The sequence below is a fragment of the Protomyctophum bolini genome (genome assembly GCF_963924005.1).
Source record: "Protomyctophum bolini genome assembly, chromosome: 15".
NCBI lineage: Eukaryota > Metazoa > Chordata > Actinopteri > Myctophiformes > Myctophidae > Protomyctophum > Protomyctophum bolini.
Window position 1 is genome coordinate 90,001 of NC_137876.1, and position 18,307 is coordinate 108,307.

The 18,307-nt window shown below is 43.3% G+C and overlaps 2 protein-coding genes across 2 annotated transcripts in view; both read right to left on the reverse strand.

Moving 5' to 3' along the window:
- The window catches only part of LOC308329451 (calpain-1 catalytic subunit-like), a 41,785-nt gene extending 36,979 nt beyond the window's left edge, over positions 1-4,806 (reverse strand). The window contains exon 1 of the mRNA XM_080783758.1: positions 4,752-4,806. The gene's annotated coding sequence lies outside the window, so the exon portion shown is untranslated. The remainder of the gene's footprint in view (positions 1-4,751) is intronic.
- Positions 4,807-7,555: 2,749 nt separating this feature from the next.
- On the reverse strand, positions 7,556-13,910 carry LOC308329165 (C-reactive protein-like; the record flags this gene model as incomplete). Its single annotated transcript, XM_080783368.1, has 5 exons — positions 7,556-7,768; positions 11,045-11,194; positions 11,774-11,921; positions 13,222-13,324; positions 13,850-13,910. The coding sequence occupies 5 exons, from the start codon at positions 13,908-13,910 to the stop codon at positions 7,556-7,558; spliced, it is 675 nt and encodes a 224-aa protein (XP_080639494.1).
- Positions 13,911-18,307: the final 4,397 nt, after the last annotated feature.

The following is an 18,307-nucleotide window of genomic DNA, read 5'->3' on the forward strand; positions in this document are numbered from 1 at the left end:
AGTCAGTCAGCCAGCCAGTCAGATAGCCAGCCAGCCAGCCAGCCAGCCAGCCAGCCAGCCAGCCAGCCAGCCAGTCAGTCAGCCAGCCAGTCAGTCAGTCAGCCAGTCAGCCAGCCAGTCAGATAGTCAGTCAGTCAGTCAGTGAAGTTGAGTTGAAAATAAAACGAGTCCCTACTTGTACATTGATTTCTACATTGATTACTATATTCATACTTTTACTGTACTGTAAGTGAGAGTTGCTGCGTCGAGGCACCCTAAGGTGCCCCAGCGCCCGCTCTGAGAAGCCCTGCCGTACAGTGTCGTACAACGCCCCAGGCCGAGGTTACGTAACCTACATAATCCCATCCGTTCTGCTTTGTGACATGATTGACATGAAATGATGAGCTGTAATCCGTGCAGGAATGAGACTCAAATGGCAAACCTGCTCCATCTTGTTCTCCTTCTGCTCAGAAGACACCCAATGAACCACACACACACACACACACACACACACACACACACACACACAGCTTGTTCTCCTTCTGCTCAGAAGACACCCAATGAACCTGGGCCGTGAGAAACTGAGAATCCTGCGTCCTCAACATTCCCCTAAAGGGAGAAACACCTCAAAATGGCCCCTTAATAGTACACCTGGCCCCTAATAGCACACTACACTGTGAGCCCTGCAGGTATATTGAGTACACCAAAGTTTTATGTTAGAAATGTTGAAGGAAACATTATATTTTTGAAACAATTAAAGCAATACTGCCTCATCAAAGTTGGTATTGTGACATTGTATATTATCATACTTGCATGTGTCATTATATTATCACCACTTTACCCGAATACAGCTCAAGTGGAGTTAGGTGGTTTTCTCTGTCATTGACAGTTCTTATCAATGACAGAGAAAACCACCTAACTCCGCTGACAATGGATCTCCAAGCTCCAAGTTTGATTATCGCACGCACACACACACACACACACACACACACACACACACACACACGCTCTTAATCCAGAGCGACTTACATTAAGCAAGAACAAAAAAGCATGGGAATACATCACGTAAAAAGCATTTATCATGAAACTTGCGTAAGCTAAGAACGTAACAGTGGAATATCTATATAATGAACTACTAATGTACTACTATGCACACACACACACACACACATCCAACCTGATGCATGCATTCTGGCTCTGTCATTACAGTTGAAAATATTATAATATTTAATATATGCATTCTGGCTCTGTCATTACAGGTGAAAATATTCAGAGAATGTCTATACAAAATGTTCAAAGATCTTTTTAATTAATAGTTAGGGTGTGTGGGGGGGGTTGTGTTGTTTAATAGGGTGTGTGTGTGTGTGTGTGGGGGGGGGGGGGGGGGGTTGGGGAGGAGGGGTTTGTGGTGTTTAATACCAAGAAAGAAAGGAAGAAAGAAAGACAGATGTGAGTACTATAGCGCCGGTGACTGACTATGAAAATCAACTTGAAGTTTTCTCTCCATTTAATTATTTTGCTCCAGGCTCTCATTGTGTAATCTCACTGTATACTTTACTGTACAACATAATCAATGAGATGATTGACAGAAGAGGAACGAGTTATAAGGTCAGCGTTGAATGGAAAACCTGCTTGTCCATGTGAAGAAAAGAAAAGAAAGAACCTGCTTGTTCATGTGAGGAAAATAACATGCCCCCCGGGGCATGTCCAATGATCGCCATCTGCCCCTAACATGCAAATCTATACATTTCTGTCTAATACCAGTGCAGATACCAAAGGGCAAGGTGGAGCCTGAGAGTCTGGTGCAACGCACAGGGCCTGACCTGGTGAGACGTAGGACAGGAGGCAACCCACAGAGCCTATAGTCCTTCCACGCGCCAGAATGGTACCTCCCAGTCCCGGCAGAGTATAGTTCAGAAGGAACGGATTGTGTGGCCCTGGTTTTACCCTGATGGGACTGATCGAGGGTAGCTATAGGGTAGCTATACTTTGCAACACTAGATTTATTTTTATAATAGGATGAATCTAGAGTTGCAAAACCCTTCATTGACATCCCATTGATCCAAATTGCGTCTGCGAATTGTATTAAAAGACGTTAAACTCCCCAACATTGCAGCTTGAATTATCCTCTTTCAATCTGCAAAGCGTTTGTTCCATAGACATGTTATATGAGCTACTTTTATCCATAGACATGTTATATGAGCTACTTTTCTGTGCAGGTGATTCTTTTTCTAAGTGTTGGGGTTTGGAAGTCACTGAAGGGCCCTGCGTACCACCTCTTCTGAATGAAGTCACTGAACCGCCCTGCGTACCGCCTCCTCTGAATGAAGTCACTGAACCGCCCTGCGTACCGCCTCCTCTGAATGAAGTCACTGAACCGCCCTGCGTACCGCCTCCTCTGAATGAAGTCACTGAACCGCCCTGCGTATCGCCTCCTCTGAATGAAGTCACTGAACCGCCCTGCCATGTGTTGTTCTATTTATATTATGTGATGTATCACCATGTGTTCTATTTCTATAATATGATGTATCACCATGTGTTGTTCTATTGTATTTCTATGTATGTGATGTATCACCATGTGTTGCTCTATTGTATTTCTATGTATGTGATGTATCACCATGTGTTGTTCTATTGTTATATCTCTATGTATGTGATGCATCACCATGTGTTGTTGTTGCTTACTGTAAATCACTCTGGATTAAGAGCGTCTGATAAATGCCGAAATTCTAAATTGATGACCATGGTTTAACTACACAAAACATATTTTCTTGTACACTACATTTCAGAGTTAAAGGACCACTTCACCACTTTTCAAACTATCTTCATATAGTAGGTCCTCACAAATAATCATGAAAAAATGTCACAGTTTTTTTCTACTCAGTCTGTGTCTCATAGGAGGGCTGTGGGCAGTTCAGAAACCATCTTCCAATGACATCATCGATGGGGAATACAAGCTAATAGAAACTGCAGGCTTACTAGTCTTGAAAATGGAAGCTAGCATTTGCACGATAATGAAAATCTAAACATTTTTGTAAAAGAATATTGTTTAAACAAAAGTCTGCCTAATGATGATGTCACTGGAAGACAGTTTCTAAACTGCCCACAGCCCTGCTATGAGACACAGACCGAGTAGGAAAAAAATCGTGCCATTTTATCATGATTATTAGTGAGGACCTATTATATGAAGATAGGTTGAAAAGTGGTGAAGTGGTCCTTTAAATATTCAAGCATAGTTTTCCTTGTTATCACCCAGCATATGTTTAAATTTCCATTCAATACACAATTTATAATATTATAAAATAGGCTATATTTATATAAAATCACTCTTAATCCAGAGTGATTTACAGTAAGCAAGAACAACAACACATGGTAATACATCAAATACATATACTATACAATGCAATACAATACTTATACCAGGACAGGAAAAACTAAACCCTACTGGAATATTATGTGTCTATAAATACATATGGACAGTTGACAGTGTGGTATATATATTAATAGTATATATTAGTAGTGGTTTGTCTATAAATACATATGGACAACTGCAGTGAGCTGTGATTCAAACATGACACAACGCTGCTCTCCTGTGGACACATGCAGCAACTGCAGTGCAAGCTCTACACAACACATGTACGGTTCACCTCCCATAATAATAATAATAAAGTAAATGCTCACATATACAATAAACAACAACACAACAAAAGCCTTGGGAAAAGGGCTACACGACACGTTATACACCAATAAAACTAATAATACAACCACATTGCATACAAACCATTGTATACTGTAGTGTACAGTAGTCTATAGTGTATAGTGTACACTGTAGAAAAAAACAACTTTAACCCTGTAAGACCCAGTGTTGCTTTTCGGTAACATTTTTATTTTAATTAATTACTTAATTCTTTTTTTTTTCTGTTCTTTTTTCACCTAAACGTCATCAGTGATGTTCATTGCAATGCCAATCGTCATGATATTTGCATATAAATACCCCCCACAGGCTGAAATTCACACAAATTAAAAGTTTCTGGACTTTTTAACAATTTTTAACCTATGACATTTGACCTTTAACCCTAATAAAAGTAAGTAAAATAATTGTAATATATGTTTTTTGTTATCATTAGAATGTCTAGAACATGTTTTATTCATTATTGTGAAAGATATCCCCCAAATGTAAATTATTAATTTATTATATTATTATATAAATGTGCATAAAACTTTCACCAAACTTTTTTTTTTTTTACATAATTTCCTCTGCAAAGTCCTAGTAGTAGGCTTCAAAGTAGTAGTAAGGTTGAAATCTCTTTTTTTGCAAGTAGAAATATATCCGGGTCTTACAAGGTTAATATAAAAAATAAATAATCACTTATAGAAGCTAAAAAACATTAAAAGACAACATTAATATTCAGGCCTATATATGTTATCATCTCCACGGCGGGAGGAAAGGGAACAAATGCACCACCACCATTCACCAACAACAACAACAACAAAGTTGAGCATCGAGTTATTATTTACATGCATTAACACCAACAACAACAAATACAGTTACGTTATTAAGCATTACGTTATACAGTTATGTCTGGAGGAACTTCACAGCCATGCATTCTCCAGCCAATGGACAGTTCCAACTTCCTCAGTCAGACAATAACAACACATTATGATAATGCGTTTTGCTTCTGCATTAGTATCAACTAAAATATAACAGACCTCATAGGGCTATCTATATATGGATCAGAGCTAACTTAGGTGTTTCATTGATTTATTAAACTCACCATTATTAGAGCTGAAGGCGTGGAACTTCCTTATGTCTATGTAGCTTCCATCCATTCACTTCTGCATTTATTGGTTCATTAGCCTATAATCTCTGCTACCTGCCCCGGCTCCACCGCTCTGCTACCGGCTGTAGGGAGCCCGGATCCACCGCTCAGTCACCGGCTGTAGGGAGCCGGATCCACCGCTCTGTCACCGGCTGTAGGAAGCCCGGCGGATCCACCGCTCTGCTACCGTTTGCAGAATTACAGTAGGCCTACATTTCACTATCATCGTCTTTGTCATCAATGTTTGCAGCGTTTTGGTTTGAAGTTTGAACTGACCAGGAAATGTCCATGATTTTACCGGTTTGGTTTTCCTTCTGAAAAGATTTAAATTGACCCGCACCTCCGTGACAACAACATAACAATAACACAGCTGATGTTTTGATGACGTAAAGATTTAAATTGAAGCACCGCCCATTGGCATCCACACGCGGCTGATGACGTAGCGTCGAGCTGCATCGACTCGGTGTACTTTCTATTATTGCATTTTTATTGAACTATTAATTCATTGGAAAATGTATATATTTATTATAATCTCAAAGAACATATTATTGTGTATTTAAAACCTTTGTAAAGCATTAAAATAATGGTGGTCGTCTCTAAAACTGATTAATTGAAAAGTGGACCGCACTGGACCCTGTTGAGGTCCTATGAATAAAACCTACTGTACTATGATGAATATAAATAAATATGGACAGATGACAGTGTGGTATCTTAGTGGTATTAGTAGTAGTATAGTGGGCAAATTACAGTGTGGTAGCAGATCTACAAGCTCACATTGAGCTTGTAGATCTGCGACCTTTCAAGTTGAAGCCTGAAAATAAACATTTTTTAGTTGAGCTGTGATTCAAACATGACAAAACGGTGCCCTCCTGTGGGCACATGCAGCAACTGCAGTGCAAGCTCCATACACACAACACACGGTTGTTCAGTGGTGGGAAAGGTACTGTCTCCAATGTTTTACTTTAAGGAAAGTATCAATACTTCCCCCTCCCTAACATGTTGTTGATTGATTGATTGATTAGAATGGGTACATTTCAAACGAAAGCACAAGTCAATACAAAAGCTGTTACTTTGCGGAGGAATGCTCTAGTCTTGATTATACTCAGTCATATTTTCAGACATCATAGCTTAGTTTTCATTTCGTTTTTTGTCAGAAAAAGTTTTTTGTTTGCTAAATAAACCAATGAGCAACAATTCCATTCCATGTGATTATGTACACAATGTGAAAGACACCTTTTTATGGTTTTTCAGATTTTAATAGACGTTCAACACAATCAGAAAACAGAATTAAGACCATTTAGAATGTTACACGCGTGTATAGTTGAGAATCAGAAAACAATGAAGTAATTTAGTTCACACACGTTTAGAGTTGAGAATCACTGAACATAATGAAGACTATTTAGTTTATACATGATTATAGTTGAGAATCAGAGAATATAATGAAGACCATTTGCTTCTAAACGCTTGGATTCAGCTACACTCTAAAAAAAATGGCCTTAAATAGCACCAACAAATGGTCCTTTGGCTCATAATCACATACGGGAAACTGTGGTGCGATATACCTTATTAAAGGTGGGTTTTTTTACCTTCTTAAGGGTGTTTTATTTACCTTCTTAACGGAGGCTTGGGCCTTCATTTTGGAAAAGTTGGAACACAAACCATGAGCTGGCTGTAAATAAAGGGTTAGGTTAGGGTTATATAAAGCTGGCTGTGTGTAAATTAACCCATTCTGACCTGAGATCAGATTCTAAAAAATGTCTTCTACATCCTGACAGTCTTCTGAAAAAGCTATGTTTCTATGTCAGTCGTTCTTCGATTTTTCAAAAATAGCAGACCTACAAGCTCGTAGCGCGCCACTCGGTGGGCTAAAGGGTTAGGGTTATATAAAGGTTAGGTTAGGGTTATATAAAGCTGGCTGTGTGAATAAAATTAAAAAGGCATAGTTATTAGTTGTAATTACCCGCTTGGCCCGTTGAAAGTACACCAAACAAATGAAAAATCACACCCGTGTGAAGTGAGTGGTGCAACTCCGCCCGCGTCCGAAACGGAAATTACAGTTACCTCTACTGTACCCTGTACTGTACTGTAGGCCTACTGTCCTGGCACACCAGAAATTACCATATATACATGTACAGTTAATACGTGTGTGTGTGTGTGTGTGTGTGTGTGTGTGTGTGTGTGTGTGTGTGTGTGTGTGTGTGTGTGTGTGTGTGTGTGTGTGTGTGTACACATAGCTCCGTAAGGGAGTGGTTGCACCACTCAAAAAAAGAAAACATGCACGCATGCACGCACGCACGCACACACACCTTTTGTTTGTTGTCCAAATTATACAAAATTAAAAAACATGACATTTGTTATAATAGCACCTTAGACTACTGTAGGTCTAGACGACTCCACTGAGGACCACATTAATGATCATAGTTGAACTGAGGACCACATTAATAATCACTCCACTGAGGACCACATTAATAATCACTCCACTGAGGACCACATTAATAATCACTCCACTGAGGACCACATTAATAATCATAGTTGAACTGAGGACCACATTAATAATCATAGTTGAACTGAGGACCACATTAATAATCATAGTTGAACTGAGGACCACATTAATAATCATAGTTGAACTGAGGACCACATTAATAATCATAATGTGAACTGGGTGTGCGTGCTTAGTCTCCAGACTCGCGTGGTAGATGCTTCCTGTGTGTGTGTGCGTGTGTGTGCGTGTACGTGTGTGCGTGCTTGCGTGCGTGCGCTCAGTAAATGCATCCGATTTCCTCCAGCACCACCTTGCCGACCACGTCAAACTCCAGCGCTCTCCAGTTGACGACGTTTCCGGGCGTGAAGTGACGGTTGATCATGTAACGCTGGATCTCACAGGACGGCAGGACGTAGTCCCACATGTGGACCTCTGACATCATCCCCACGAAGGACTGGGACGTCTCGAAGCCTCCGCGAGAAGTCTGCCACTGTGGAGGAGAAACCATGCAGTTGTTTCATTAAATGTGGAGGAGAAACCATGCAGTTGTTTCATTAACCCTAGAACACCTAGAAATATGCTTGTAGTTCTGCTAAATGGTTTGTTTTATCTGCTGACCAACACCCAGAGGCTTTTGCATCTCTTTATATAGGTATGATATCCTGTCAAAGCTGTGTTAAATGTATCGTTACTCACTAGTATATCTTTTTTTATGTGTATATTTATATACACTGAGGATACGTCCCAGGTGCATCCATGCGATGTATTTTAGTTATAGTTCTCAGTTCATAGTGACTCATAGGAATAGACTACGGTATGTGACAACAACCAGGTATAGTCTGGTGACCACTGGAATGTAGACGGCACCCCTGGAGCAGTGTGGGTTAGCGGCCCAGCCTGTGTCCTCCGTGAGGAGGAAGCCCAACAGCCCTCGGTGAGGCCTTTAGGAGGGCCATGCAATTCCTGAATGAAGTGCCTGGTGCTGGGACTCTGGTGCAACGCACAGGTCCTGGGCTTGGTGAGAGCAGGAGTGGACCTGTTGAGACGTAGGAGGGGCCCGGACAGGAGACAACACACTGAGCCGAGTCCTTCCATGTGCCATAAGCGTACCTCCCAGCCCTGGCAGAGTAGTTCTGGAGTAGTTCCCTGGTCTTTCCCTAGTGGGTCTGATCGAGGGTAACTACTGGGACGTTACGTAAGTCGGGACTTGATCAACCCCGGCTGGGTCGCCTGAGTGAGGGGTGTGATGTTGGAAGACCCGAAAACCCCGTTGACCTCAGGATACATCACTGAGGATACGTCCCAGGTGATGACCTCAGGATACATCACTGAGGATACGTCCCAGGTGATGACCTCAGGATACATCACTGAGGATACGTCCCAGGTGATGACCTCAGGATACATCACTGAGGATACGTCCCAGGTGATGACCTCAGGATACATCACTGAGGATACGTCCCAGGTGATGACCTCAGGATACATCACTGAGGATACGTCCCAGGTGATGACCTCAGGATACATCACTGAGGATACGTCCCAGGTGATGACCTCAGGATACATCACTGAGGATACGTCCCAGGTGATGACCTCAGGATACATCACTGAGGATACGTCCCAGGTGATGACCTCAGGATACATCACTGAGGATACGTCCCAGGTGATGACCTCAGGATACATCACTGAGGATACGTCCCAGGTGATGACCTCAGGATACATCACTGAGGATACGTCCCAGGTGATGACCTCAGGATACATCACTGAGGATACGTCCCAGGTGATGACCTCAGGATACATCACTGAGGATACGTCCCAGGTGATGACCTCAGGATACATCACTGAGGATACGTCCCAGGTGATGACCTCAGGATACATCACTGAGGATACGTCCCAGGTGATGACCTCAGGATACATCACTGAGGATACGTCCCAGGTGATGACCTCAGGATACATCACTGAGGATACGTCCCAGGTGATGACCTCAGGATACATCACTGAGGATACGTCCCAGGTGATGACCTCAGGATACATCACTGAGGATACGTCCCAGGTGATGACCTCAGGATACATCACTGAGGATACGTCCCAGGTGATGACCTCAGGATACATCACTGAGGATACGTCCCAGGTGATGACCTCAGGATACATCACTGAGGATACGTCCCAGGTGATGACCTCAGGATACATCACTGAGGATACGTCCCAGGTGATGACCTCAGGATACATCACTGAGGATACGTCCCAGGTGATGACCTCAGGATACATCACTGAGGATACGTCCCAGGTGATGACCTCAGGATACATCACTGAGGATACGTCCCAGGTGATGACCTCAGGATGCATCACTGAGGATACGTCCCAGGTGATGACCTCAGGATGCATCACTGAGGATACGTCCCAGGTGATGACCTCAGGATGCATCACTGAGGATACGTCCCAGGTGATGACCTCAGGATGCATCACTGAGGATACGTCCCAGGTGATGACCTCAGGATGCATCACTGAGGATACGTCCCAGGTGATGACCTCAGGATACATCACTGAGGATACGTCCCAGGTGATGACCTCAGGATACATCACTGAGGATACGTCCCAGGTGATGACCTCAGGATACATCACTGAGGATACGTCCCAGGTGATGACCTCAGGATACATCACTGAGGATACGTCCCAGGTGATGACCTCAGGATACATCACTGAGGATACGTCCCAGGTGATGACCTCAGGATACATCACTGAGGATACGTCCCAGGTGATGACCTCAGGATACATCACTGAGGATACGTCCCAGGTGATGACCTCAGGATACATCACTGAGGATACGTCCCAGGTGATGACCTCAGGATACATCACTGAGGATACGTCCCAGGTGATGACCTCAGGATACATCACTGAGGATACGTCCCAGGTGATGACCTCAGGATACATCACTGAGGATACGTCCCAGGTGATGACCTCAGGATACATCACTGAGGATACGTCCCAGGTGATGACCTCAGGATGCATCACTGAGGATACGTCCCAGGTGATGACCTCAGGATGCATCACTGAGGATACGTCCCAGGTGATGACCTCAGGATGCATCACTGAGGATACGTCCCAGGTGATGACCTCAGGATACATCACTGAGGATACGTCCTAGGTGATGACCTCAGGATACATCACTGAGGATACGTCCCAGGTGATGACCTCAGGATACATCACTGAGGATACGTCCCAGGTGATGACCTCAGGATACATCACTGAGGATACGTCCCAGGTGATGACCTCAGGATACATCACTGAGGATACGTCCCAGGTGATGACCTCAGGATACATCACTGAGGATACGTCCCAGGTGATGACCTCAGGATACATCACTGAGGATACGTCCCAGGTGATGACCTCAGGATGCATCACTGAGGATACGTCCCAGGTGATGACCTCAGGATACATCACTGAGGATACGTCCCAGGTGATGACCTCAGGATACATCACTGAGGATACGTCCCAGGTGATGACCTCAGGATACATCACTGAGGATACGTCCCAGGTGATGACCTCAGGATACATCACTGAGGATACGTCCCAGGTGCATCCATGAGATGTATTATTAATATCGCTGTCGGTCTGGAGAAGCAGAACGATTGTCTCCATGACGATGACCTCTGACCTCTACCATATATCATGACAGGTAGAGGTCAGATTAGAGGTCATATCATGATGATAGGAGACCCCTCCTCCTCCTACCTGTCATATCATGATGATAGGAGACCCCTCCTCCTCCTACCTGTCCTATCATGATGATCGGGGACCCCTTGAGGACCTCCTCGGGCCTGATCAGCTTGCGCGTGGTGGGCTGCCCGTCCACCCACATCTGGGCCAGGCCGTTCTTGGAGTCCCAGGTGGCGCAGAGGTGGTTCCAGCTGTTCATCTTGTACTAGAGGTTAGGGTCAGAGGTCAGAGGTCAGAGGTGGCCAGATAAGTAGAGGTAATTACTTGCGCAAGAAGAGCGCGCAAGTACTAGTTTCGCCCGGGAAGCCAATTTCGATGCGTACGCACCGTCCCAGCAAATGACGTAATGACTTTTTGTGCCTGATACGGCAGTGGTGCCAGATTACATACATGTATACACAGGAGCATTACCTTTAATCCTCCCGACACTAAAACATATCGTCATTACGTCACCATCGAAAACCAATTACACTCTGGCATTGGGTCCTTTAATCCACATCTTTATTGCGTCATCATTGAGAGCTAATTATATATATACTATGTATATGTACTGTATATGTATAACACCAATGGTTTTCGGTGGTGTTGACGTAATGACGTCATTTGCTGGGACGGCGCATACGTCAAAATCTAAATTGGCGGGACGGCTGGGACAGCGCAGAGTAACCACAGTATACCGCTAATCAACTTACAAATTACATATACATATATATGTATAACTAGCTCTCAATGATGACGTAATGAACAGTTGAATGTCATCAGCATGGATGCATTCAAAATGTACCTGGTGGCCAGAGAAATAGAGGTAGTAGGAGGCCACGTGCAGGTAGAAGCTGTCTGTGCTGGAGATCTTGAAGATGGCGAAGGCGTGGTTGTTGGCCGGGTTGGTCATGGAGAACAGCACGTGGGCCCTCTGGAGGTCCGTGAAGGACCTGGAGCATGGAGAACATGGAGAACATGGAGAACATGGAGAGAACATGGAGAGAACATGGAGAGAACATGGAGAGAACATGGAGAGAACATGGAGAGAACATGTGGAGAACATGGAGAACATGGAGAGAACATGGAGAACATGGAGAGAACATGGAGAGAACATGCGGAGAACATGGAGAACATGGAGAGAACATGTGGAGAACATGTAGAGAACATGTGGAGAACATGGAGAACATGGAGAGAACATGTGGAGAACATGGAGAGAACATGGAGAGAACATGTGGAGAACATGGAGAGAACATGGAGAGAACATGTGGAGAACATGGAGAACATGGAGAGAACATGTGGAGAACATGGAGAGAACATGGAGAGAACATGTGGAGAACATGGAGAGAACATGGAGAGAACATGGAGAACATGGAGAGAACATGGAGAGAACATGGAGAACATGTGGAGAACATGGAGAGAACATGTGGAGAACATGGAGAGAACATGTGGAGAACATGTGGAGAACATGGAGAGAACATGGAGAGAACGTGGAGAACATGTGGAGAACATGGAGAGAACATGGAGAGAACGTGGAGAACATGTGGAGAACATGGAGAACATGGAGAGAACATGTGGAGAACATGGAGAGAACATGAGGAGAACATGGAGAGAACATGTGGAGAACATGGAGAGAACATGTGGAGAACATGGAGAGAACATGGAGAGAACATGGAGAGAACGTGGAGAACATGTGGAGAACATGGAGAGAACATGGAGAGAACGTGGAGAACATGTGGAGAACATGGAGAACATGGAGAGAACATGTGGAGAACATGGAGAACATGTGGAGAACATGTGGAGAACATGGAGAGAACATGGAGAGAACGTGGAGAACATGTGGAGAACATGGAGAACATGGAGAGAACATGTGGAGAACATGGAGAGAACATGAGGAGAACATGGAGAGAACATGTGGAGAACATGGAGAGAACATGTGGAGAACATGGAGAGAACATGGAGAGAACATGTGGAGAACATGGAGAGAACATGTGGAGAACGTGGAGAGAACATGGAGAGAACATGTGGAGAACATGGAGAGAACATGTGGAGAACGTGGAGAACATGTGGAGAACATGGAGAGAACATGGAGAACATGGAGAACATGTGGAGAACATGGAGAGAACATGTGGAGAACATGGAGAGAACATGAGGAGAACATGTGGAGAACATGGAGAACAAGACACAGTGTAATTGTAATATATGGATTACTTACTTCAGACACAGTGTAATTGTAATCTATGGATTACTTACTTCAGACAGACAGTGACAGCTTTGAAGGTGTCGTAGGTCGTGTTCAGTTTGACGTGAGCGATGTTGGTCTGGTCTGGGAACGTGAACATCTTATCTGTGAGGTCTGTGAGATCACGATGTGGTGTTAAATACTGTAACATCTTATCTGTGAGGTCTGTGAGATCACAATGTGGTGTTAAATACTGTAAACATCTTATCTGTGAGGTCTGTGAGATCACAATGTGGTGTTAAATACTGTAAACATCTTATCTGTGAGGTCTGTGAGATCACAATGTGGTGTTAAATACTGTAAACATCTTATCTGTGAGGTCTGTGAGATCACAATGTGGTGTTAAATACTGTAAACATCTTATCTGTGAGGTCTGTGAGATCACAATGTAGTGTTAAATACTGTAAACATCTTATCTGTGAGGTCTGAACACAATGTAATCTGTAATCACTGTAATCTCTAATCACTGTAATCTGTAATCATAATGTAATCTGAGAACGTGAACATTTTATCTGTGAGGTGAGATCACACCTGGATAGAGTACAGTACCTTGAGTACCCAATCACAGCTCTGATACAACCATGAACCAATCACGGCTCTGATAGAACCATGAACCAATCACAGGATAGAGTACGATACCTTGAGGAAAAGCAGCGCACAGCGGCAGCACCAGAAACACCAGGAACACCAGCATGGACATCTGGGGAAGAAACACACATATTATATATATATATATATATATATATATATATATATATATATATATATATATATATACAGGTATAACACGCCACACATACATCTGGGGAAGAAACACACACAAATGGACCCTTACGGGTCTGTGACTCTGAGAGTGTACAAATGGAACCAAATGGACCTTTACGTTACGGGTCTGTAAAGTGTTTTAGTTGTAAACCTGTGATGTGTCACACTATAGGATGACAACTCAATAATGACCTTGGCTCAGTGGTTTAAGATGCTGACCTTGAAACACGGGAGACCTGGGTTCGATTCCCGGGTGTTACACATTATTAGAACATGCTTAAACATTCCACAAATAAGGTCTAAATTGCTACAAAACCTGCATATTTAACCTAACCCTAACCTGTATATTATGAAACCATTATTAAACCATTATTAAAACATTATTAAGCCTGCATATCAAGACAACTTGGGGCATAAACAAGAAGTTGAAGGACACATTTTAGTTCACCATGTTCACATCAGGTATACCTTACATTACTTACTGTAAGGAAATCTTTCAAATATATATATTTTTTTTTTACATTTTGGAGAAAATAGCCAATTGAACACCGAGCTGCCCAGATGTCCCCAGTGCCCATAATAATGAATTCATCATTTATTTGTCAAATCATATTATAACAGTCCAAACAGTCCAATGCAATAGAAACCTCAATTTCACTTCATATTCAGCTTCGTAAATCATGTAATATATTCAAATCGGTTTAAAATACCAAACGAACAGCTTCACAAAAGGTGTTTTATATATGAATGATAGCGAAGGAGACCTTACCTCGTCTGGCAGAAGGACTTCTCAGGGTTAGGGTAATAAAATGTGTTTTATAGGGTTAGGGTTATACAATGTGTTTTATAGGGTTAGAGTAATAAAATGTGTTTTAGGGTTAGGGTTATACAATGTGTTTTATAGGGTTAGGGTAATAAAATGTGTTTTATAGGGTTAGGGTTATACAATGTGTTTTATAGGGTTAGAGTTAAGGTTATAAAATGGCTTTTATAGGGTTAGGGTTATAAAATGTTTTTTATAGGGTTAGGGTTATAAAATGTGTTTTATATATGAATGATAGCGAAGGAGATCTTACCTCGTCTGGCAGAAGGACTTCTCAGGATTAGGGTAATAAAATGTGTTTTATAGGGTTAGGGTTATACAATGTGTTTTATAGGGTTAGGGTAATAAAATGTGTTTTATAGCGTTAGGGTTAGGGTTATAAAATGTGTTTTATATACCGGTATGTGTGATAGCGAAGGAGATCTTACCTCGTCTGGCAGAGGGACTTCTCAGGTCGTTGGGTTTTGTTGAACTAAGCTGTGTTTCCAGAAGACTCTAAGACTCTCCTTCCAGCTCAGACACTTAACATCTTTCATGGACGGTTTAGGGTTAGGGTTAGAGCATCGATTGTTAATTCATGTCTAGTGTTTCCTTGATGTTTCAACAGATAGCATTCAGTCAGCTGGGAGGCCATTGTTCAGAGCCCGGGGGGCTCCGGGGGGAGGGGGAGGGGCTCCCTTTTCACTCTCATTTGCATCGGTGTGATTTACCTCTCGGGGTATTGAAGAGCCATCTCCTCTGCTTGAATGGCACGCACGCACACACACACACGACAGGACACCCCTGTGTTGCTATTGCTGCACACCACACACACACACACACACACACACACACACACACACACACACACACACACACACACACACACACACACACACACACACACACACACACACACACACACACACACACACACACACACACACACACACTCTCTAAAGGACTCTCCTGTGTTGCTGCATGTGGCATCTACGCCTCATTGTGACGCTTCGTTCAGAGGGGCTTCATGGCCCTGTTTAGTTTGGCCTCTCTCTCCTCCAACCCTGTTACCCTGTTACCCTGTTACCCTGTTACCCTGTTACCCTGTTACCCTGTTAGTTTGGCCTCTCTCTCCTCCAACCCTGAACACATTCACATCTTATTCAAGATGTCTTCTCTGCAACACATTCACAACAATAACAGTCTCTCTTAAAGATTAGGGAAAGAGCTCGATAACCGATACCAGAAATAAAATCAGATAACAAGCTTATCGAGTACCCGGACATTATCAATCAACTTTGGGTTTATCAAGCCTGTTATGGAGCATGGCGGCATGTTTAAACAATCAAGACAAGAGGCGATCAATACATAAATGTACGCTGGCCCAAACATGTCCGTTAAGTGTATTGATACCTGCCGTTCAGCGCTGCCCGGAGAGACACAATTACACTTTTAAAGTGACGGTACTCGGTTTATTTATTCTGATTTTTTTGGTAAAAGGGTCAATTGCCTTCCGTCTGTTAGAAAAGGACTGTACGGTTCTCTTCAGAAGTTATTGTTTCCCGTCTTTCCACAAAATATAATAATATTCAGTGGCCAGCCTATATTATAAAGATGGCTGGCCACCCAGATCTCTCTAGGTCGTCCTCAGACGAGCCCTGAGGTTAGGATTAGGGTTAGCGATCGTTGCTTCCACTCATCCTGGTTCTTCCAGTCAGGGACGGATTAACCCCGATGAGGGCCCCTGGGCCGATAATATTTGCAGGGCCCCCAAAGCTTTATCATCTTTTTAACCTAAATTTAACAAAATCAACAGCCAATGAAGGGCCCCAGAAGCCCTTTTCAGGGCATCAAAACCTAGTACCTTACGGTCCAATTTCCCCAAAGGGCCCCTGATAGCCAAGGGCCCCTGGGCCACGGCCCCACTGGCCCAATGGCTAATTTGTCCCTGCTTCCAGTCATCCTGGTTCTCCATACATCTGACCAGCTCTTCCACTCATCCTGGTTCTCCATACATCTGACCAGTTCTTCCACTCATCCTGGTTCTCCATACATCTGACCAGCTCTTCTAGTCATCCTGGTTCTCCATACATCTGACCAGTTCTTCTAGTCATCCTGGTTCTCCATACATCTGACCAGTTCTTCTAGTCATCCTGGTTCTCCATACATCTGACCAGCTCTTCTAGTCATCCTGGTTCTCCATACATCTGACCAGTTCTTCTAGTCATCCTGGTTCTCCATACATCTGACCAGTTCTTCTAGTCATCCTGGTTCTCCATACATCTGACCAGCTCTTCCACTCATCCTGGTTCTCCATACATCTGACCAGCTCTTCCACTCATCCTGGTTCTCCATACATTTGACCAGTTCTTCTAGTCATCCTGGTTCTCCATACATCTGACCAGTTCTTCTAGTCATCCTGGTTCTCCATACATCTGACCAGTTCTTCCACTCATCCTGGTTCTCCATACATCTGACCAGCTCTTCTAGTCATCCTGGTTCTCCATACATCTGACCAGTTCTTCCACTCATCCTGGTTCTCCATACATCTGACCAGTTCTTCCACTCATCCTGGTTCTCCATACATCTGACCAGTTCTTCCACTCATCCTGGTTCTCCATACATCTGACCAGTTCTCCATACATCTGACCAGCTCTTCCAGTCATCCTGGTTCTCCATACATCTGACCAGTTCTCCATACATCTGACCAGCTCGTTGGTGCTTTGCGCTCCTGCGTCGTTCTTGAGTACATCCATTATGTTAATGTGGGACGCCCTGGTGACCGGTGCCCGTGTGTTGCTTCCCTCAGCAGTTTGCAATACATGTACAGTAACAGTACAACCACAGACTTATTGCAAACGCAGTGAGCACTTACTATGAGACCTAGCAGATCATGTCTGTCTGTCTGTGTGTCTGTCCCGCTATCCAAATATGGAGTGTGTTGCATCAGCAATCACTCAGCTCCATATATGGGCACAAAAGGGGCCAGGTCCACTCAGCTCCATATATGGGCACAAAAGGGGCACCATATAAGGAGTCCCCAAAGCAGCTATACGTCCAAAACCCAAAAATGTACGAGCTGCGTTCGCTTCCCGCGTTTGCGCGTCTTACTCGTAAAGACAGCTGAAATTGACATTTCACTTTGCTATTGAAAAGTGAAATTGAAATATTGTAATTTGTAGTTCAGTTCTAAAGCGATTTAACAGTTTCTTTATGTAATGAATAATTGTTAGTGTTGTTGTGAGAATGATCAAATAAATTAAGCCAATGACCACCAGACGAGCTCATATGAGCTTGTAGATCTACAATTTTTTTTTTATTAATATTTGCGGCTAAAATACATTGTACAATTGTGGGGATTCTTGACTTGAAAAAGTGTAGATATCGACACCTGATGAAGGCTAACAATCTCAAACCTCAAACCCTTAGATCTCCATATATGAAGCTGACCTGTTCTGACATTCAATATGTTGATCCTTCCCCATCCATCCGACTGAGGCTACCTGTCCATTTAAACTCTAGACGGGCCG